Here is a 23602-nt window from a genome sequence, read left to right as displayed (position 1 = left end):
CAAGTGTTCTTTTTTAACATTCACTGTTCTACATACACTGGCCCCATCCTAACCATTCAAATTTATCACTAAGCCCATTTGCTATAGTAAAAGTGGTCTCAAACTTTGGACTACTTCACTTCACACCTTTGCTGGAGCTCTAGATTAGCCAATTTGCTCCCATATCTTCAAGGCCTACCCAGATCAAAACTCACCTCTTCAATAAAACGTTCTCCTAAAGCATTCTCCTTTTCAGAACTCCTACTGCTCTTGCAATTGGAATCACACAGATTACTTTAAGTTGTTAACACAGCTTTCAGTAGAAAAGCAAACTCAAATACCATTTGAATGATCAAAACCTCCACATACTCACCAAGCTCCATTGAAAGGTCACCATTTAACCCACTTAGGACACTATTATATAGCAACAGGATTGTAGCTTTAAGGCGCCCAAGCTAACACAAATTCAAAGTATGAGTAATGATGAATTAACACCATGAAGTTATTGTACTTGAGCTATGAGAACAAAAACCTACCATTTCTTGATTGTCATCAATTGCTTTCATCTGGACTTTAAGTTTACTGACTTCCCGTTCATAGCTGGTGTGTGGAACTGCAAGGTCGTACATTGTCAATGACCAGAATGTGGCATAGAATTGAGGGCTGATGTCATCCCAGACTTTGGAAACATGTAAGGAGACCACTGCTTCATGGACAGGGGCCATCACCATTTCACATGATGTAATGTACTTGTGAACTTTATGTTGCTGTTTACTTCCCTTTTCTGATTTTTTAAGTTCATCATACTTGGACTGGAAATAAAAAGTAAATACACACAACACAACTTATACCACTGACTTTCACAGTATAAAAACCTATGTCCCCTTTTCAAAAACCAGAAGAATGACCAATTAAAACTGTAGTAGGAATTCCAGTTTCTTACAAAAAATTATTTTAAGATAAATCATCCCCGGAAGCTGTTCCAATCATTTGTCCCATGTGCTCACTAGCAGCTTTTCAGAACATTCTTGTTGAATTTGACCTGCTAAGTAAGTGAATGGAGTGTGTGTGACCCGGTCCAGTTCCCCTAACCTATTCTCTGTGACTGCTGTATTATGTACTGGACATGTAGGGTTTCCACTCCTGCTTTTGAGATATGTATTCAAGTGAACCAAGTAGAAGGTTTTAAGACTAGTAAAGAGGCAGAATGAAACTAGTAACAGCCAATCAGGACAGACTGTTTTATCACTACACGTAGCCCCTATCAGCTGTTACAATTTGTCAGTTAAAAAGCTAGATCAACACTAAGAAAGGTTATGAGAAAGTCACCAGAAGACTACTAAGTAGGGTGACCAACTGTCAAGTTTTCCAGTAATTGAGGGTTTTCCAAGCATGCAAGACCTTAGTGCTAAAACTGGGAAAGTCCCAGGCAAACCAGGACCAACTGGTCACCCTAATGCTAAGCTAAATAAGATTTTGTATGACTGGTTATATTAGTGTTTAAAGTGTGTAAAAACTGACACTGCAGCTTTTCTGGCCTGGTTGGTGTACCCTGTTTAGGAGGAGAGTCAGAGGGAGACCATGCTCTTAACTGTATGAGAACAAGAATCTGTTGGTGCAATGGGAGGAACTACATTATTAGTTCAGAGTATACGCCAAATGTCAAAAACAAAATACCACCAAGTGGAGCTATTGCTACTGTATCATGTCTTTCAGTCTCTTTAGGATGACAGTGCTCTCACCCAGAAAATTTTGTTTGGGTTAGGCATGCATCATCCCTAAAGATGAACCTAAGAGTAGATCTAAAATTAGCTGCTGCTTCATATTGGAAAAACACTTAAATCATTCCCAGTTTGTGCTAAACATGGAACCCAAAATTAAAAAGTCAAGAGTCAAAGGTTTTGCATCGTGTTAGGCAGTCTTGGCTCCTTACAGTCCAGCTGTCTCCCCTCCTGTGTGCTGCTTTACTGCAGGCTCCCTGGACTTGAAGGCATACCAAATTCTCTTTGTTCCAGAGGGTATTTCAAGTGGCTCTGAGAATGGTACAATTACTGTAGAAGTGGAAAGATTTATCTGATGTTATTCGCATTTTAGACAGCATGCTGGTAACTAGTGAGACCACACAGGTAACACAGTTACAAAGAACATTATTTATGAGAGAGAAGTCCCAGTTACATCGGAGATCTCAGAGAACAGCAGCTGGGATAAAAAAAGGGTTTTTAAATTTTGAGGGCAGGTCCTATTGATGGTAACTAATATGGATCCTTGTGAGCCAACTGCTATCTTCTAAAGTTCTAAAAAAACACAAGATAAAACAGTGCTAAAACTACCTGTATAAGATAACTTAGTTACCCGATTTGGGTGAGATGTAGATTATTAACTGGGGGGGGGGACTTTTCTTTCAGACCCATGTTACAAAGTGGGGCTCAACAATTAAAACTGAAAAATTAGGTTATAGATATCAGAGGGTTATATGAGAGCTCCAGTCTTCCCAGTCCTCTGGCTCTGAATCTGTGACTTCTATTGCTAGGCACTCCCTGATACCTATTTAGTTTTTTAAAAAGGCTTGACCAGAAAAAAACACCTACATTGCATATTTATTTACCTAGGATGAACATTTCGTTGTCTAAAGTCAGTTTAACTCCCTCATCAAACTCACATCTTCAGTCAAATGGACTGGCATAATAGCTCTACATCTCAAGTCACTTGGAGAACTAGATCTATGGAATAGAACTGATATCCACAATTATTGCTGTACTTCTAATTACTGTTCAAACAGTTCTTGTTGGCCCAATAATCTAAGTAGTGTTTGACTGGCTGAATTATACCCATGAGAGCCTGCTGGCAGTCAACTTATAGAAGGTACCAAGCAGTCCTCCAATGCTCATAATCTCTCATAGAAGGCTCCTTCAAGAGAAGATTTTACTTAAAAATCAAAAGCAAGGATCCCTAGGGAAGACTGGATATCATCTAGTGGCAAGGTTTCTGAGAAACTCCCTTTTCCAGAGGGTGGCATGTAACCTCTGGGTCTATGGGTAACAGACTTATCCCTGACTTGGCGGTATAGTTCTCTGTTTTCCTCCTCAATCCTGAGGGAGAAATTACATCTCTTTGTTTAGATTTTTGTATCTCTTAATTGACAAAGGCATAATATTTAGCTACAGAAAAGGTAGCTGTTGGTATGAACTAACTGCTCCATTTTTTGATGTGCAGAAGTTTGGCCAACCTCAGGCAACCAAGTGTTCCTGTTTGCTATGGTTCAGTATCACTGATTAGTGTGTTCTCTTCTCAGTACAGCACAAAGCAGGTCAGAATTCCTGAGATGAAGAAATTGTCCCACCTCAGCCTTCAAGAAATCAGGTCCCCTGTTGTATGCCTGAGACAGATCTACTTGGGGGTGAAGCTACAATACAAGACATAACTATGCAATGAGCATACAATATTCTGGACTGAGATATTCTAAAGGAGAAGGATAGGCCTAATCCTTTTCCATTATCCCTATTTCTCCTCTAGAGAGTATAGCAAAGAATAGTTGCATGCTAATAAAGTGATAATTAAATCGATTAACATGTAGTAGTTAGAGAGTAGTGTGAGACTGTGGAAGTTGATATGTAAACACTAAGAGCTAATGGTCAATTATATGATCATTTATACCCCAAATTTCTCAGTGCCATTTTTTCCGTGCCCCTACTGCACAAGCCTTGTATCCCTACTGGCAACAAAGAAGGTATACTAGCTTAAAAGAAAAGAATAAGAGCCTCCCCAAAATCTGTAGAGAAAGCCCTGTGTAGTACAAACTTAAAAACAATAAACAGAAGGGGCAAAATCCAATTCTATACAGAAATTAAGAATATATGAGTACTCCAGTCAGAGGGAATAAGTACCATAGTTTCCAAACAGAGGATCGACCATGGATGGCCCTAAGGGAAAACAAAAGGTGAATTCCAGTTAGAGGTTATTGCTTTGCAGTTAAGAGTAGCTGGTAGATAAAGAGTTAAAGTTGAAGGCTGTCTCCTCTTCCCCCACATCCTTACTTGAATTTCAATAGTCACTACTGGGATACCCTGCTTGGAAAGGCTCTAGTTTGCTTTTTATGTTGTTGTTTTTTGTTTTTAGTAGTTTCATTTAGGTAGAGAGAAATAAAACAAGAACCATCAATAAACACACCTTTCCTAGAAGTTACACAACAAAGACTCTAAGAATTTTTAGAATGTTTAGGGCTGGTTAAATCTTTCTGTATTTCTTTTCTTCTTCTTTTTTTAACTGTAATTTTTCCCATTTCCATTTATACCTTATACCCTCTTCCACCTCCACCCCAACCACTCCACCCGCAGTCACCAAACTGTTGTCCTTGGCCATGAGTCCTTTTGCTTTCTGCTCCATCCCTCCATCCCACAACTCCCCCCACAGCTGTCAGCCTGCTCTCTCTCTATGATAGCAAGTCAGTTATCTGACAGGGATATTGTCATTGAGGAAACAGGACCCTGTATTCAACCAAAGTGTTTCTCAAAATGATATACCACATTCACTTAATGCAGAATCATCTAGTACCTGTTTTAAAAAAATAAAAACAGCCCTGGCTGGTATGGCTCAGCATACTGAGCGCTGGCCTGTGAACTGAGAGGTCATGGATTTGATTCCCAGTCAGGGCACATGCCTGATTCAGGCCAGGTCCCCATTTGGGGGTGTGCGAGAGGCAACTGGTCAATGTTTTTCTCGCACACTGCTGTTTCTCTCCCTCTTTCTCCTTCCCTTCCCCTCTCTCTGAAAATAAATAAAATCTTTTAAAAAATAAAAATAAAAACAAAACAAACAAATTTCAAGGTACCATTCAAGTTATTAAACTAGAATTTGAGGACATGGGATTGAGTTTTTACGATGCTTTACTGGTGATTCTCATTGACACTAATGTTTGAGAACTATAGTTCTAGAGGTCCCATAAGGCATCAACCTGGAACCGGTGGCAAAGTAACAGTAAAATTACAGAACTAGTAAGACTTACTTTAAAAGGGGCATTTTCATTGTACACTGCTAAGAGCTGAGTATTAACAGAAGTGTAACTCTCCAGGAGACAATCTATATCCATGTCAAAGTAAAATGCAATTACTAATAAAATAATTGAAAATAATTTGGAATCATTCTCGAATGGCAGCAAAGATATTTATACTTACTGAAATATGGTGTGCATACATTGGCCTAGACAAGAAAAATGCTGCATCATGGGGTGTATGAAATTCATTACAGAGCACATCGATTGAAGGCACTCGCTTTATATAATCTTCTGTGCTTAGATTAGATGCTAAAAACCCACCAAACTGTACCAGGGTATCATGACACTAAATTTAAAAAAAATAAGACAAAAAACACAAATGTGCTACCATTTTAAAAAAACAACATAAACATTTTCCAAAATTAGTAAGGTGCCATTTAAACAACATTTTGATTAACAAGAATTCAAAATTTACAAATTGAAAGAAATTTAGAGACAATCTACAAACATAATCATATTACAAAAAAGATGCTTTAATACCAACTGGATCTGAAATTTCAAACTGTTGTTCATCACTTTTAGTAGCAGAATATATTTACCTAAATCACAAACAATTTTATGTATACAGGTCAATTCCCTTGTCCTTAAAAGATGAAAACTTCATTTAGAGAATATGTGATTTTCTTTCCTTACAATACAGTGATAGTTAAACACATTTTGTAAGCTAACCATAGGTTTTGGTGCTTAATATTTATAATATATATATTTTATAAATAAAGATCACATCTATTTTGTCATACTGAAATTCCAGAGATTAAGAAAGGTATAAGAGCAAACAACTTAAAGTTATCTATTTAACTGAGAACTTTATACACATTATTACATCTCCTAGAGCCATCACTTAAATATCATAATTTTCACAGAAGTAGCCCCTATCTCCAGAATGTCCATTTTACATTAGAGCTATTTCACACTACTGTATGCAAAATGACATTTTCTTTAAGTTATATAACATTCTATATTTGCCACTATCAGGATTTTAAAAATCCACATAAACACAAAAGCCACTTTAAGTTACCTGATCATAGAGCTTTCCCACAAGTTTCAAATGTTTCTCTCCACCTTCCTGGAAGATCACCCCATTCCTCTGCTGAGCCATAAGCAAACAGAGGGGAAGAGCAAGATCATGGTCCAATAGAGCATCCTTTAATCTCTGGGAAGATTTTTTAGTGTTTCTGATCTGGCCAAAATAACCACCCTGCAAAAGAGAAGACATAAATTTACCACATGCCATCTGATTTGAAAAAGACAGAAAATGTTCAGTTACCATCCTGAAGATAAAAACACACATACAGTCTACATTCCTACCCTTCGCAAATTTGTTTTAATGACACCATTACTGATAACAGTCACTGACTTAAATATAACTGTTAATTGCCTCGAAACTTCTGCATATTTTCCATTTTCTACCAAGCAACCCCTTATAATGGATTATTCTTTATTGAGGAGCAGATTTAACTACAGAGTAACTATGTTCAGATTTATGCCAGTTAGGATATCAAGGACCAACGAAGATATGATGTTTATTTCCCTTACAGATGTATTAAACTCTTTTGTACTTTATACTTTGTTTCAGCTTTTAAAAGAGATTAAAATAACTAGTATATCTCAATTTTTAAAAGGAATATGGGAGCAGTTTTGAGAGGAGAATATGTTTGGCTTTATGTACTTAAATATTATTTGGATTCTTTACTACAAGCATGCTTACATTTTGAATTTTTTTAATCAATAAATAAAAATAGCAATTCTCACCTCAGCTTTTAGTTGCTCTCCACCAGTCATGGCCTCTAGTTGCTCCATTGTCATTTCCTCTGTAATTTCTATTCCTGCCATTTTTTGTACCACTTCTTTCAATATAAGCAGGTCAAAACTATTTAGAAAAAATAAGAAACAGCCTGTAGTTCAAATTTCAAACATAACAGTGACAACATATTGTAACCAATATACTGAGAACCCCTAAATTATCTGTATATAAATATGAGGAGAAAAGGGCGGAAGCAGTTTTCAGGGAAAAACTGAATTCTTAGAATTATACTAAAAAATAGTTAGGCCATGTAATAGGTTTATGTTTATTTGAACTTCTTACTTGGGAATAATTTCAAATGTACAGATAGCATGCAAAGATAAAAAACAGTACAGAGCTTTACCTCAACTTCATCTATTAAGATTTTTACTCCTCCTTGCTTTATCATTTGTTTTCTCTATCTCCTTCCCCTGCTCCCTCCTTTTCCCTCTCTTCCCCTACACACACACACACACACACACACACACACACACACACACACACACTTTCTGAAACATTTGAGATTTTATTTAGTATGTAACATCATTTTAGGGGTAGATTTTACCCCTGAAATTACTAAGACTATATTTTCTAAGAGTGCATTTCCTAAAAATACAGCTGTTCTCACTTATATAACCACAGCAGTTATCAACGTCAGTAAATCTAACATTGATACAATACTTTAATCTACAGTTTACATTTCATTTTTATCAGCTGACCCAATAATGTCCTCCGTAGCACTTTTCAATCCTCTAGTACAAGATGACCTATATATATATTTTGATGGTATAGAGCCATCTCTCTAAACAATCACACACACTTGGAAGGAATGGAGAGATAGAGGGAGGAAGCGAAGGAAAAAAGAAAGGGGACAGAAGTTCCAAGTTGTGGTATTTGAGTCTAAGATGACAATTTAGTGACCAGTCTTCAACACATTTATTACTCTGCCAACACATTTTAATTCTTAAAGTTTAGGACTGGCAATGGAAATAACACCTATGACTTCCAAGATCTTTTTTAATTAGTTAAGTAATAAAGATAAAGTGAAAACATTCTTTCCCACAAAACAAATGCAGATGTTTTTTTCCAAAGGTAAAGCAAGACATATCCAAGACACAAGTTAACAGACAAAGGAACAGCTTTCTAAGATTCTTAGTAAGTACTTACTCTCTCAACTGGCCTTACCTTCCCTAAACATAGTTTTTGAAAACAAGAAGGCCCTCATGTAAATTAGCATGCAACAAGTAGCAATAAAATATTTTAATTTTTCTTTAAACTATCTTTTAATTAGACGGTCATAAAAAACTATATTCACAGTACAGAGAACTGAATTATAGATTTAAAAATAACATTATGTTCTCCTGACCTCTAAACACAGAAGAGTAAAAATGTATAGGAATGGCCAATAAGATCAGTATAGTAGCATAAGTGTTATGTTGATAAAATCCTGAATTTTTAAAAAGTTTTCCCTAAACCAAAATAATCATGTCAAGAATTCCTTAGGTAATATGAGGGGGGACCACTCAAAAAAATGAATTACATTCTGGCAGGCCAGCCCCTTATAGTACAGGAGTACAGGCTTCCCCCACTAAGTGAGTATTCTAGGAGCCTATCTGTATCAGCATAACAGCTGGCATTGTTGTGAGAGGCTGCATTCGGCTTCAGTGAATTTTTTTGAAGACTCTTTCAACGCCTTTGCCCATTTCATGATGGGTGATTTACAAATGCACCTGCCCATGCTGTGCTAAGAGTTCAGTAGTTTTTGACCAAAAATGGCATGACCCCGATGTCCTACCCTCCCTATTCACCCAATCTCACCCCGAGCAACTTTTGTTTGTTTCCCCGGATGGAAAATGTCCTCAAAGGGAAACATTTAGCCAATGTGGAAGAGGTGAAACAAAAAACAGCAGAAGCACTAAAAGGCATCAAAATCAACAAGCTCAGAAACTATTTTGAGCAATGAAAAAAACATCTCAATAGGTGTATTCATCAAGTGGAGAGTACACTGAAGGTGACTGAAGTTTAAACACATACACAATTTTTTATAAATAAGTTCCAGGTTTTGGGGGGGTACCCCCTTGTACTTGTTTGGAACACCAGGTAGCTTTACAGGTTTCTGTTTGGTTTCTACCAGAAAGATTTTGCAAACAATTTTGAGTTTTTTGACTCTAGTCAGTCTACTGCTAAGGTTTAATATACATACTAATTCAAACTCTAAGCACTGTTATTGGTCCAGAATAAAATAATAAAACTCAGTATTTATAAAGAAAAGAGAATACTGTTCAAAAGTAAGCTTTATGTCTCTCAAAGTTCAAATTCCAAAAATAATTGTGTTAAAGATTATACACCCTCAAAATAAACATGTTCCTACCAAAGGCTCAGTGTAAAGGCCAATTACTTTCCAGCAGCATAATCAATAGTTTTATCATAAAAGGGTTTACAATATACCATATTAACCATTCATTCAAAAACCTAACTAACAGGTAGTCAAAATGAGTATCTATTTAGAATTATATATAGAGCCAGATATTAACTTCTTTCTGCAAAAGTGTTTATGTATAAATTATAATTTATTTTAATTAAATAATTCCACATACAAAAGTGAGCAACTATTCTACTTAAGCCTAGAATCAACAAAATCATTTTTCAGGATAATAGAAATATCAACATCCCAATATCACCAGAAGTATTTTAATTATTGAATTTCATTTACATATCATTTGCAAAGAATACCTTTTGCCCGCCTTTAGCTGATTAGCCACATATTGAAGAAGACCAGCAAGATCAATTGGATATTTACGAAAAACGGCACCACAGAAACTAGCCAGACCTATATGAAATTTAAAAAAGGGCTTTTTAAAAAACAATTCATAAAATAAAAAGTACAATATTGAATGTCATTTCTTCAACTAACAATTTCTAAAACCAAATAAGGTAGGAATAATTGTATTGCTGATGCCACTTAATAGAGTTTTATAATTGATGACAGCTAATATTTTTTTAGCATACATATGCCAAACACTGCACTAAATAAGCACTTTATGTTAACTCTCATTTAATCTTTACAGTTGGTATGAACTTATCAATGATGAAAATTTAGAACATATATATCATGTAACTTGCTCATGGTCACATAGTTGGTATGAGATAAGAGCAGTAATTCCAATGTATATGGCCTGTTTCCAGAGCCTGTGACATTAATTAGGACACAACAAAATCTTCAGATCGCTCAGTAAACTTGAATAGTGAACAAAACACCTGCCCTTCAAAAGTTTGAGTAGTAAAAAAAACTATCTAGGAACACGCTACTAGTTGTGGAGGGACAAGAAAACAGATAAAGCACTGCCAGACCAAGAAGCAGAAAAAAGACCAACTTTAACCAAAAGTCCTTATCACATTATGAATACAGAGAAAAATCCCAGTCAGGTCAAGAGGAGGAGATCCTAGTAAAGTCATCTGTAGCCTTTTCAACAATTATTTGCTGAGCACCTAAAGAATAATAGACCAAAAAACATGTCATGCCCTCAGGGAGCTTACGGTCTAGTGAGGAATAAAGAAAAGTAAACTAAAATAACTATGATGAATAAAATGTTCCATGGACAGAAGAGGGGAACCTAATTCTGACTTTTGGGTAGGAGCATTAGCAGAGAAAGCTTTCCCAAGAAAGTGACCTCTAAACTGAAATCTAAGACATAGTGGAGGAGATAAGTGAGCATGGAAGGGTATTCCAAGTAGGGGAAATAATGTGCAGATGGGACATGGAAAGTTCAAGAAGTTTAGTATTAATGGATCCTAGACTACTGAGGAAGGGCAAAACTTGAGGCTAATACAGGGATTAAGAACCCGATTCCCAAAGAACTTACTTGTATGACATAGATTGCAAATTTTAAAGGGTAATGGGGAGCTACCGCAAGATTCAGCTATAAGACAAGATAGGAAACTAGCTACTAGAAATCAAAGATACAAGATATATTTTTTAAAGGCTAGAGTTTTGTTTTTTATTAAACAACCAAGTTTTTGTTCCCTTAAGATGACTGAAACCTCGGGATGAAAATGAAACAAGAGAGAATGGTTTCCTTAAGATTAATTCCTCCAAAATAATAGAACAGAAGGGAATTTTAATCTCGCCAGTAATGCTTGCTCAAATTCTGTCATGGCCAATACTGGCATCTTGAGTTGAAAAATGAATAAGTACTATATGAACCTCCTTACACAGACAAGAACTTGAGCACTGTAGTACAAAAATTGAGTGGCTATTCTCAAGAGCTCTTGCCAATAGGCTCTTTGCATAGGTAAGAGAACACACAGCATGGCAGTCATAACAGATGGAAATGGTATCCTTGGAAAAATAAAAATACTTACTCTGAAGCCAGCTTGAGATGGTTGTGTCATCATGTTTCATTTTCTCCTTCTCTGGATTAGCTAAAGCTTCAATGATACAATCTTTCACACATTTAGAAAAATATTTAAGTCACTACATTAACAAACACCCTTAAAAACAACAACAAAAAATTCCACATCTTGGAAAAAAATTAAATTGATAGCTTCAAGTTATTGCAAATTATTGAAAAATACACTCACTATAGTACCAACTTTCTTCTTTAGCATTTTTCCACCTTTCAGCAAGCAACAGATTCCAGCTATATCAAGATGTCTATTCACATAAAACCTATATGATCTTATTAGCCAATGTCACCCCAATAAATTTATTTGAAAAATAATAATAATTAAATTAATTTTTTAAATGTTTGTTCTTTCTAAACATTGGGTTATCAGTGGGATGATACAAAAAAAAAGTTTCATAAATGTAACATTGTCTCTCCCTACGTACAACACAGACAACACACACAAACTCCTGACTGGCCAACCTTCAGATCAGCCAACTGAATCAACCTCAGATGCTTACTAAAGGAACCCCGAATGAAAATAAAATATTCACAATTAAGATCTATGAAATGTGAAATCTATGTATTACTTCACTTGAAAGGATACAGGCCAAGACATCATAATTTAATGAAGTAAGGTATTTCAGTGAATCTACTACAGGTGTTATTAAGTTATCATACTTCTGTATTTGTGACAAGATCTGGAAGATAGCAACACAGAATAGATGGTGTTAACCAATCAAAAGAGAACTGTGCTAACTAAATAATGGCTGAATTTCCCATTTTTCAAAGGTAGTTTCCTTCCATTTTGCATTTATATAAAACCTACTATCCTATTATTTCCTTAGAATATATTTTCTTGGGCTACATTTTCCAATTAGGAAATAATTCCAGGGTATCTAAAACTTCAATTTTGGAAATACAGAAGCTAGTCAAATGTGTTTTAGAAATCTGTCTAAATATGAAAGTATTATATGTGAATCACAATGAAATGTTATTCAAATGTTTCTAACAACTAAAATCAAATCTATTAATGCTTCTATAAATCAAAATGTGGTAAATAAGATGTTAAGACTTTATAAAAGTAGCATTGTTACATATTATTAAAATAGATCAATTTGTTAAATATACTGTATACTGTTTTGTTTTTAGAATAACCATATAATATTTCATTTGCTAAAGGTTGTTCCCCAGAAACTATGAAACGTTTTTAAAACTACATCATTCCATTTCCACTAACAACAATAAAACCCTTAACATAATATTAACTTCAAAACATACATAATCAAACAAAATGGTTGGATTGCTGTGGCTCAACTTTCCAATCTGTCTTCCAGAAGGCTTTACATTTTCCTTGGTTAGACGCCTGCAAGGGAAGAAAAAGGTGACATAGATCATCTTAAGTAATTTCCCTCATAATGTTGACAGCTTTGTTACACCATGAAAAAAACAATTCCTTGCCAACTATCCAAAATGGATCAATGTAAACAACCACATTTATCACAGACTTTACTGCAGGACTTGGGCTATTTTGATTAGGCATTCTCCTGGAGGGTATTAAGATTTTGGATTAATGCTTAACAATTTATAACATAGCTATTTCCATTTTTAGTGATAGTCTAATAAACATTAAAACTCTATGGTAGTCTATAAGTACATAAAACTTATAGAGAATCATAATTATTTTAGATTAAGAAAGGCTTTTTTAAATCAGTTTAGGGATTAAGATATCAAATTTGGTGTAATGTAATGAAATGCATCATGCCATCTGTCTCAGCGATCCTAACACAGTAACAGCTAATAACTATATTCCTTGATACAGGAAGTTCTCTGGTTTTAATATTCAAAGTGAACAAATTTTTGAAAAGTCACTTCTACTCCTTTCCTTCCTCTTTAATTCTTCCTTGGCTGAGTTTTACTAACATTCTGGAAATTTATATCTATGAAATGTCTACAAACAATTACTATAGATAATCTTAAACTCTTCCAATGAGATTACATAATAAATCTAGAAATTTGAAACCTGAAATGCTTACAAGCAACAAGAAGTTTTTTTAGAATGAAAATATAATGAAGCAAATAATGAATTCAGTTAATAGCGCAAGGAACGTGACCATTCTGGAAGTGACAAACTTGGTATAATGATCTTAAGAAGCTTCTTATGACCAAACTGACCCTTCAATTAAAGTTACTTCATCATCAACTTCTTCACAGAAGAGATACTCATCAGTTTAAAACTCTGGTGATACTGTTTCAACTTAAAATTTACCACCATCTGTCCTTCTAACCCTCCTATTTCAGGTGATCCTCCTAGTTGCTAAAGCTAACCTTTATCTCACTGCATTTTACCCCATTCCCTTCTGCCTCCAACACCCTAATGGGAAAAACAAAAATAAAAGGAATACTTTCTTGATTATATCTTCCCCTCAAGCTACCATGGTGACTAGCATATGGAACACAATCAATGAGTATTTGTAGAATGAATCATTAGATGCCCTATAGCAAATTCATGTTTTAAACAGTAATCAAAACTTGTGAAATTCTGCAAGTAATAAATTAATACATTCCATTCTCAACATAAAAAGTTCAATCAGTATCAAAATCATGTTGTTCAAGCCTGGTGAAATAGTTATAGCTTACAAATATAACAAAATTACATGTACATTTAAAATTCTGTGCATATTCTGTGATAAATATTTTAATAATTTATTCATTCATTCATATTAATGTCTTTTATGACAAGCAAACTGCTAAGCACTAGGGAAAAAATGATGTATAGCAGTCCCTGCTCTCATGCTCACTCCAGCTGGGAAACTTAAGTAGGCTCAGTACAGCTGGCCGGAAATGATGGTGAAAATAGGAAGGAACAGGTCATGGAGGGTCGCTTACTTTACCATACCATAAAATTTAATATATAACATGTTGGCAACGGTCAATCACCAAAGGAATTTTTTTCTTCCAGTCCTCACCTGAGGATATATTTACTGCTTTCAGAGAGGAAGGGGGGGCATACTGATGCAGGAGAGAAACATTGATTCGGTGCCTCCTGCACTCACCCCAACCAGGGATCGAACCCACAACTGTTTGGTTGCCAGGGAAGTCACCAAAGGACTTTTGAAGAAAAAATAATACAAGACACTCCAATACTCCAGATAAAAGAACTAAATTAATGGCAGTAGAGAATGGAAGAGACAGATTCAAGAGATTTAATAATACAGTATTTAATTTATATTAAATAATCCCTATTAGCACTTAGTTCAGTGCCTGGCACACATAGTGATGGCTCCATAAATATTAGTTGTTGTTAAACTAGAAACTCTACCTGGAAAATTCTTTTTTTTTTTTTTTTACCTGAGGAATTCTTAAGACCAAAACCCTTTCAGAAGAACCAATTCTATTATTGCTTTCCATGCCTTCCCTAATTTCTCTATCCTCCCACAGAGCTTTATACATACTGTACAACAGCACCTATTAAACCAGACTGTGACTACACACCCACCTGTCTCCCCAGTAACCTGTGACCAGGAACAGTATCACCGGGCAGACAGTAATGTCACAAACTGTGAAATCTAGTTAAACTGGAGAATGCATTGCTTTTAAATAGAATAACCATACTACTGCATAAATTATAAAGAAATAATAATAAAATGCCCTGCTGAAAACACTTGCAATATAGCAGTATATTTTGTATCTAAAACAGTATTAATCTGAGGTATAAATTTTTCATAATTAAACCAGAGCTTACCAGGAAGTAAAAAACATCACTCTTATGTTTTTTTAACCTATACTTTGTGTAATCCTTTTTTAAAGATTTTATTTATTTATTTGTAGAGAGACAGGGGAAGGAAGGAGAAAGAGAAGGTGAGAAACTTCAATGTGAGAGAGAAACATGGACCAGTTGCCTCTAGTATGCACCCTGACCAGGGACTGAGTCCACAACCCAGGCATGTGCCCTGACCAGGAATCAAACCAGTGATCTTGTGGTTTGCGGGCCAACGCCCAACCAACTCAGCCACACCGGCAGGGCTCTTGGGCTTTTAATGACATGAAAATAAAGCACACAAATGAAAAAGATCCTGAAATTTTTCTAAAGCTGACTCCCTATGGAGACAGTTCTACATAATTCCATTAGATATTACAAAAGGAAAGTAATCTTTATTAAAAAACTTCTAGAAGAAATTACTAGAACTTTGACTACCTTGTACAGACCATTAAACGTATTACACAAATTAAGCAAAGGACACAGTAGGCTGTCATTTTTTAAAAATCCTATAATGCAATGCATTAAAAAGGATTTTTATTAGATTTCATAGTTAAACAAAAATAACAATTGCAAAAACTAACTTGGTAGTCAAAATGAGATAACAACCACAAAAATGAATACATTCCATCTGCAGTATATAATCAGCTATACCATTAGGAAATACTACTGGGCAGCCTCAAAATTGAGGCTCAGACATAAGCTGGCTGAAAATAAATTAGATTCCAGGTATACTTTAGATCAATATGAAGGAAATAAAGTAAAACTTACTTCATGATATATTTGGCTCTGTCTATTGTTTGAGCTTTAACTTTTACTAAAAGTGGGTGACTGTTATAAGTTTCATTCTTCCACTGGCCATACAGACGATATCTTAAAAAATGAGATGAAGAATTAGGAAAAATTAAACACTTAAGAGGTTAATGCACTACAATAGTAGTTCAAAATAAAAAAAAGTTACATATTTACCTGTGCTGATATGGAAATGTTTTAAACATTCCCCATAATTCCTCAGACATACAAGCATTGCAGTCCATCAAAGAAAGAGATGGAAGTAGTACCTGGTCAGTAATGCTAAGCAAACAGCTAAGGATAACTTCCTAAGAAGAAGGGAGGAGAACTTATTTCAGTAAGAGAGCCATATTAATCCCCCCCCCCAAAATAATATGTCACCCTTGGAAAAAATTGCCATTCCTTCATGTCATAACACACTGTATCTAATTCCTCACATCATCACTGTCCTTTTTACAATGGCTATTTAGGTTTCTCCATCTAAGAAAGCAAATGAGGTGAGGGAAGGAAAGAGGTAGGTAGAGAATGAAGGATTTTATTATCCCTCTTCCTTCTTCAACATGGTACTCCTCAAAAACAGGAGACTGTCAATCTTAAAAGATAACTTGTATAATATGCCAAAAGCTATATTCAGCATCTAAAGTATAAAACAATTGTTCACACAGGTGATGAAAGCTTGTCCACAATAAAATTTTGCAGTATGCTGTATCTAAAACATTAGACACATTGAATTTTTCTAGCCTCTTACCGTTTTCTCTTTATCTTCTTGTTTGCTTCCATCAGACTGAAACTAAAATTAAAAATAAACTATAAATAACATGCAAAAAGTTAAGATTATGCTGTCACAATTGATTTTCTAATTTGAAAAAAATTAACTTCCACATGGTTGTAAATTATTTCCTTACTACAGTACTTACTTACACATGTAGGTTTTAAATATAGTTAGTATTACCAATTAACATTGTTAAACTTTATTTATATTTCTAACCTCTAAATCATTTGCAACATTTATGAATTTTAAATATCAAGTTTATCAACCAATTATTTTCTCAATCTCATCACAAACCAAAGCATCCTAAAATTAATCAAAGTATTTATTATAAAATTGTAGCCACAAGTTTGCATTTTTACATCAGTTCTAGGTTTTTCCCTTATAGAACAGATAAAATCTAACACTAAAACATATGCAAAAATTAAACCCAAAGAGAGTTAAAGCTATATTTTAATTCACTACTACTTAAGCATTCACTCAGAAATAAGCTGAAAATATTAATAACATTGCTGACAAAGATAAAACCACTACCTAAATTGGACATACTGAAAAAACATGGGTCAGTAGTCTATCAATGCTTTGCAGGTAGGCAGCTGAAGTGCCATGTTTGACAATGCTATCTATTCATTCAAAATGTAACAGTAAGACATGTGTGTGTACAGGCAGAAGGTTTGGGAGAGTGTGCAAAGGACAAATGAAGTACTGATACTCAAGGACAATCTTAAGGGTTCTGGGTAGGAATTAGCACAATAACAAGTGAGGGAAGGAGAAAAGCTAATATGTAGCTAACATGCATCCTATTTTCTTGGCAGCTAAGGGTATTCTGTGCAGTATGTTTTCATGCTTAAGTGATTTAACGGGTGTAACTAAAGGGAAGTGTAACTTCTGTGCAACATTTTCACCTAAGACTAATTCAAAGACTACCATGTTACCCTGATGGGAAAAACAACACAATCACATATGTCTTAATAGACAAGATAAAAAGCTATGATTCCCTTTCACAGAAACAGCTATTAAGTCAGCATATACCCTGGTCAGCAAATAAGGAGTCAGGTTATGAATCAGTGGCCTGGTACAAAACAAACTAGATAGTTGCTTTTATTTTGTTTGGTTGTTGTTGGGGGATAATTCTGGTAGAATACTGGCTGTACACACTGGGAGATAGAAAAAAGGGTACATCATAATTCGAAGAACTAAGTTTATAGTACATTACATTGGGGATAAAGGCAGTTAAGCTACTCCTTTCCTAGTATACTATGATTCAAACAAAACTAATACAGCTACATGTAGTTTTCTCTGTAGAAATAAGACATTTCTTAGTTACTAAGCTGTCCCAATTCCCTTACTAGATAATGACATGAGTTTCTGATCTCTATGTCAATTCTCTAGAGTTCATCAGCAAAAAAACTGAAAGAAATATGGAGATAAAAGGAAGCCATCTAGAACAGTAATTTTCAATCTTTTCATCTCATGACACACAAACTAATTACTAAAATTCTGCAGAACACCAAAAATATATTTTTTGCCAATCTAACAAAAAATATGTATAATTTTGACTCATTCACACCAGACAGCTATTGTTGTGTTGGCTGTTGTCATTTACTTAACAATCTAAGGGAAAAGAGGTCAGCACCCCTGACCAAATCATCAGGTATTACATGTTTTAAAAATTCTTGGAGCACACCCATTTAAAATTACTGATCTAGAAGAACAGAAAGAAACCTTTCTAGCAAAGGCTAATGATAACAAAGGTGAACAAAAAACAAATCAAGAGGTACATACCAGTAAAAGTCATTTTCTTTTGTTTGGTAAGAAGATAAAAGACACATTCTACCCCCTTGATGCTTTCTTTTTCTTTTAGTTTAATTTGTTTTTTAATTCAGAGTAAGTATAAAATTCTCCATTCCTACAATTTAATACTGAAAGTTTTACTGACTGGCCAGGCAAGTAGGAAATGACAGGGAGAAAGGGGGAAGGAAAAAAACAAGACATGCATTCATTCATTCATTCATTTACTATGTGCCAGGCACTAGGAATCAAGATGAACAGGATGGAGGAGTTTCCACATTTGAGGAACTGACAAAGTAGTTCCCATCTTTGAGATCAAAACTCCGCAGGCCAACTGTTAGAAGTGAGTTTTTAAGTTTAAACAAAATTAAGCCCTCACAATGGCTCCAAGCAGGTTCCAATCTTGCCCCATAGAGATGGAGCAGCTGACAGAGCAGCATGACAGAGCTGGACACAAAAAGAGTGCAGGTCCATTAAAAGGAAGCATTTAAAGAGTCAAGAAATAAAGGCTGGGAAAAGTTGAACATATAAGTAGGTAACTTACTTTTTATTACTAATGTTCTGTATTTAGTATCTCTAAACCCATAACCATTTCAAAAGCTACTTTAGACTGTACTTGACGTCAGGGGAAAAAAATTAAAATTTGTGACTAAATTGGAACCTTGAGCTACATCTAAGTAAATTATGGCACTATTTTCACCTACCTTATTCTTTCCATTCTTATTAACTACCACTTACTGAGTACTCACTATGTTCCATTTACTAGGCTAAGAACTTCACATGTATGTCTTAAAACTACCCTATGAGGAAAATCTTTTTGCTAGAAAGGATCCAAATAAGAGCTATCAAAGTAACAAACAGGAAATATAACCTATAGATTAAAAGTTATAAGAACATGAGTTTACCAAGCCTGGAGAAGAGATAACCCACCTTTCCGTGTTTTGGTTCAAAACCTTTTTTTAAATTTTTCAATGAGAAACTCCTATGACTTTATAAAACAATTTGAAATAACCAGTAAGTAACCTGATGAAAAACCAACCCTTCAGAGTAGAAGCCCAGCAGGTACTAACTATCTTTCAAAGGAATTGTGCTTAGATGGGTAAGGAATCAAAGCCCAAAGAAGTTAGATACCCACTTGGTTGGGCATGTCTGATGGTACCTAAGCTGTTAACCAGGCAAGTAACTAGGATCTTAGATAAGAAAGTAGAGGTTCCCTAATGAGGGCTGTACTGAGCCTCGCTGAGCTCATTCACTCCCCTATATCCTAGACTATAGAAAAGATTGAAGAGAGAATCCCATACTCAGCCTGTAGCTTGAGAGGAGGAGGACTAGTCACAAGTAAGGTGGAGACTCTTGACACTACTAGAGAAAGAAGGTCTGAATGGAGCTGCCCATATTAAGATGAAAGGAAATGCTGTGGCTACTATAGAAACATAAATAGCCACACAAAAAGAAAATCACGTTCAAGACAAATGATTTTTAGTCTGGAAGAAAAGAGGAAACAAATAGAGGAAGACTCTCCACAAGTATCTATGCATAGTTACAGAAAAAACTATAGGACTTCTGGTCAAGATGGTGGCATAGGCAGAAATGGCTTGCCTCTCCACACCACTACATTAAAATTACAACTAAAATATAGAACAACCATCACTCAGAACTGTCAGAAATCGAGTTAAATGGAAGTCTGACAACTATGGAATTAAAGAAACCACATCCATCCAGACTGGTTGGAGGGGCGCAGACACCGAATGAGCTAGCCCCACACCCATGTGTGGCTGATAAAAATTCAGGAGGGGTATCTCAGGAGTGGGGAGTCCCAGCCCCACACCAGGCCCCCCAGCCCAGGGTTCCAGTGCCAGGAAGATAAGTCCCCACAACTTCTGGTTGCAAAACTCAGTAGGGGTTGGGTTGATGAGAGAAACTGCTGGAGCCCCAAGCAGTTCCTTTTAAAGAACCCACACATGGATATTCACCAACTCTCTGAGCTCCAGCATCAGGGTAACAGCTTGAAAGGCACCAGTGGCATACTGAGAGAAACTGGCATCAAGGTGAGCAGAGGCCATTGTCACTTTTCTACCTCTCCTAGAGCCACAAGCCAGCAAGCAAGCTGATGCCATATCTCAGACTCTGTCAACCTGACTAACACTGTTTGACCCACCTTGGAGATTGCCAGAGACTCTGCCCCACCCAACTTATGGGCCCACCCAAGCTGCTCTTCTATAGGAATGACTGGTCTTGGCTCATGCTTAACAACTTCCTAAATCCCATCAAACAAGCAATAGCTAGCCTCAGTGAGCCCCAGGCCTGGTCCTAGATTCATTCACAGCTCGGCTTTGCCTGGGAATCTCCAAGCCCTGCACAAGTAGCAACACTCTCAGAATAAACTCTATAAAACAAGAAAAGCCTGGAAATGAGATACATAGAATGAGATAAAAACACAGATCGTAGAGAGAGACAAAATAGCAAAACCCCATTGAACAAATATAATTTGGAACAGCAAGAAATTTCAAGAATTACAAAATTTAGATAACTTATTTTTTCAATTTCAGACATACTACATTTGTATTTGCAGTAGAGTATGGTGACTGTAAGCTTGGCTTCTGAAGCCAGATATCTGGGGTTGAAATCACAGCTCTGTCCCATACTAACTGTGTGACTTAGGACAAGCTACTTCACCTAGAGCACAAAGGATTTCATAAAGATTAAATGAGCTGATTCGAAGTACTCAGAATAGGGCCAGGCACAGAATAAGAGCTCAATATACGTTATCACTATGCTAAACAACTTAATCCATTTAACATCAGCTAGATGATAAAAAGCACCGAGGAATTCATCTTCAAGTGTGCAGGTACTATGAAAAACATTTAAGTGCACCAAGCAACAATGTTAAAGTTGTGTTCTGCAATTTAAAATATTTAAAGATAACAAAATGTTTCCATTCAAATAGATACTTTATACAGAGAGCCAGTCCCCTGCTTACAAATTTATACTTATAGCCAAAGAAAGAATTTCAGAACAAGAAATCTTAACTTTAAGACTTTCAACTAAAAAGAATAGTATTAGATGGTTAAACTAAGATGAGAAAGCTGCAAATTACATTGTCTCAAAGTATCTCCCCACAAGACACATAAATACATATTAACAACAAAGGAGAAAAGAGTAACTGTACAGCTGAGAAACCTGGCAGTCATCACCTTAACCAAGTGATCAACGTAAACATCACCAGTAATGAAAGAAAATGACTTCACATGCTTCCCAATATGATGCACTGGGAAAGAGACCACCTTTTTTCTTTGAACAGGCACTACTTACATGACTCATCCTTTTCAGATTATAAGGATCAAGATAATGAAATACTGTTATACTTCCTTTTTATATAAATGCCATATAATAAATGATATCTATAATAATAAATTACTTAGATTTCTTTAGCCTATCTTACACAAAGTAAATTTGTAAGTATAAAAAATTAATCCACCACCTAACAATAGCCAAGACAAATATTTCTGATGTCAAGGAATTAATACTCAACAGCTGTTAAATTTTCTACAGTCACTATTGTTAAAAAATAAAATTAGAGACAATCAGACACTAGAGGGAACTGTGTCTGTGCTTGTAACAATGTCTAGATTCTCTTGGTTGCCTTGTTTTACAACTGAAAAGAAATTATGATCTCTTAGAACAGAAAAAGCAAACCATAAAATAAAAGTATTGCCAAACTGGAATTAAAATTTTAAAATTTTGCTTTTCAAAAGGTCATTAACAAAATAAAAAGGCAAATCAGACTGAGAAATAATAATAAAAGTCAACCTAATTAAAAATGGGCAAGAGATTTGAATAGACATTCCGATAAAGATGATTATAAATGGAAAATTAAGACATAAAAAGATGTTCAACATCAGTGATCAGAGAAACATAAAAGCACAACTAATACACACCCATGAGAATGATTAAAATTTTAAAAACGGACAATATGAAGTGTTGTTGGGGATGTGAAGCAACTGCAAGTCATACATATTGCTTCCAGGAACGGAAAATGGTCACACATGTTGAACAGCTTGGCAAAAAGATACACGCACATTTACCCATATGACCCGGCAATCCCATTCCTGGGAAAACAGAAATATGCAACCCTCCCCCAAAGACTTGTACAAGAATATTCATAGCAGCTTTATTTGTATTAATTCCCAAGTAGAAACAACTCAAATGCCCATCAACTGGTGAACAGATAAACTCTGATTATGTTTATAAAAGGAAATAGTTCTCAGCAGTAAAGGAACTTCTGACATATGAAACAACTTGGATGACTCTCAAAAGCATTAAGTGGAAGAAACCAGAAAGAAAATAGTGCATTCTGTACAATTCTATTCATATGAAGTTCTAGAAAAAAAGCAAAACTATAGTGACAGAAAGTGTATCAGTAGTTCCCAGGAACCAACAATAAAGGGTGGGAATTGACAGCAAAGAGGAAATAGGGAACTTTCTAGGGTGATGAAAATATACTATTATCATAATTGTGATGGTGGATTCACAATTGTATACAATTGTCAAAACTCATCAAATTGTACACTTAAAATTGGTGAAGTTTTTTGCACATAAATTTAACTCAAAGCTGATTTTTAAAAAATAGCATAAATGGTTACCCCTGAGGTAGTGACTAGAAGAGAGTACAAACCAAACTCTGGGGTACTGGTACCACTCTATTCCTTGATCTGGGTGGTGGACACATGGGTGTTTAGTTTGGAAAATGTCACTGAGATGTACAATTATGATTTGTGTACTTTCTGCATTTATGTTGTTATTTCAATAAAAAGTTTATTAAAAAAATAAAAAACAGTCTCTAAATCTGTAAGACTGTCTTATTGTGAAGACATACAGTTGCAAGGCACTTGACATTCTACTTGCCTGCAACTTGAATCTCTTTGGTGATATCACAGATATGGTTTAATTTTCAAGTGAAACCATTTTTTAAATGAGAAGAAACTTTTAAGACGGTTAGCTGCCCTACTTTACAGTCTGCCACTGATCATTGTGATTTTCCTTGAATACAGATTTTTCTCCCTAAGATTACTCTCCTTGTCTTTAAAGGGACTACATTAAGTCCATTTTTAATTTATCCTGTTCATTTGCATAAGCATAACAAGAGCAGCAAATGATCACTTATGATCTTTAGTTCTGTTTTGCTGGAACTTACCCAAGGAACATTTAGGGTGGCCCTCAGTCTGCATAAGCCTACGATCTCATTACCTGAGTGATTGTCTGTACGCATAAGCCTCACTTAATCCTCTCTGCA

At 35.4% G+C, this 23602-nt stretch overlaps 1 protein-coding gene across 8 annotated transcripts in view; it reads right to left on the bottom strand.

Moving 5' to 3' along the window:
* Positions 1-23602, bottom strand: part of THOC2 (THO complex subunit 2) — a 111754-nt gene that overhangs the window by 22460 nt on the left and 65692 nt on the right. For 5 of the 8 annotated variants that reach the window (XM_090265219.1, XM_090265211.1, XM_090265217.1 and 2 more), the window contains exons 13-23: positions 16498-16539; positions 15927-16057; positions 15729-15830; positions 12479-12563; positions 11805-11898; positions 11175-11255; positions 9546-9642; positions 6782-6899; positions 6048-6227; positions 5151-5315; positions 516-791 (exon numbers count right to left, since the gene is read on the bottom strand). In XM_090265219.1, coding sequence (XP_090121345.1) covers positions 516-791; positions 5151-5315; positions 6048-6227; positions 6782-6899; positions 9546-9642; positions 11175-11255; positions 11805-11898; positions 12479-12563; positions 15729-15830; positions 15927-16057; positions 16498-16539 — 1371 coding nt within the window. Of the gene's footprint in view, positions 1-515; positions 792-3863; positions 3900-5150; positions 5316-6047; positions 6228-6781; positions 6900-9545; positions 9643-11174; positions 11256-11804; positions 11899-12478; positions 12564-15728; positions 15831-15926; positions 16058-16497; positions 16540-23602 lie in introns of all 8 variants that reach the window. The other 3 variants (XM_090265218.1, XM_090265214.1, XM_090265215.1) reach the window with 1 other exon arrangement.

The sequence above is a fragment of the Furipterus horrens genome, unplaced genomic scaffold (assembly GCF_987537825.1).
Source record: "Furipterus horrens unplaced genomic scaffold, mFurHor1.1.pri manual_scaffold_17, whole genome shotgun sequence".
Lineage (NCBI taxonomy): Eukaryota > Metazoa > Chordata > Mammalia > Chiroptera > Furipteridae > Furipterus > Furipterus horrens.
This window is presented reverse-complemented; position numbering and strand designations above follow the sequence as displayed.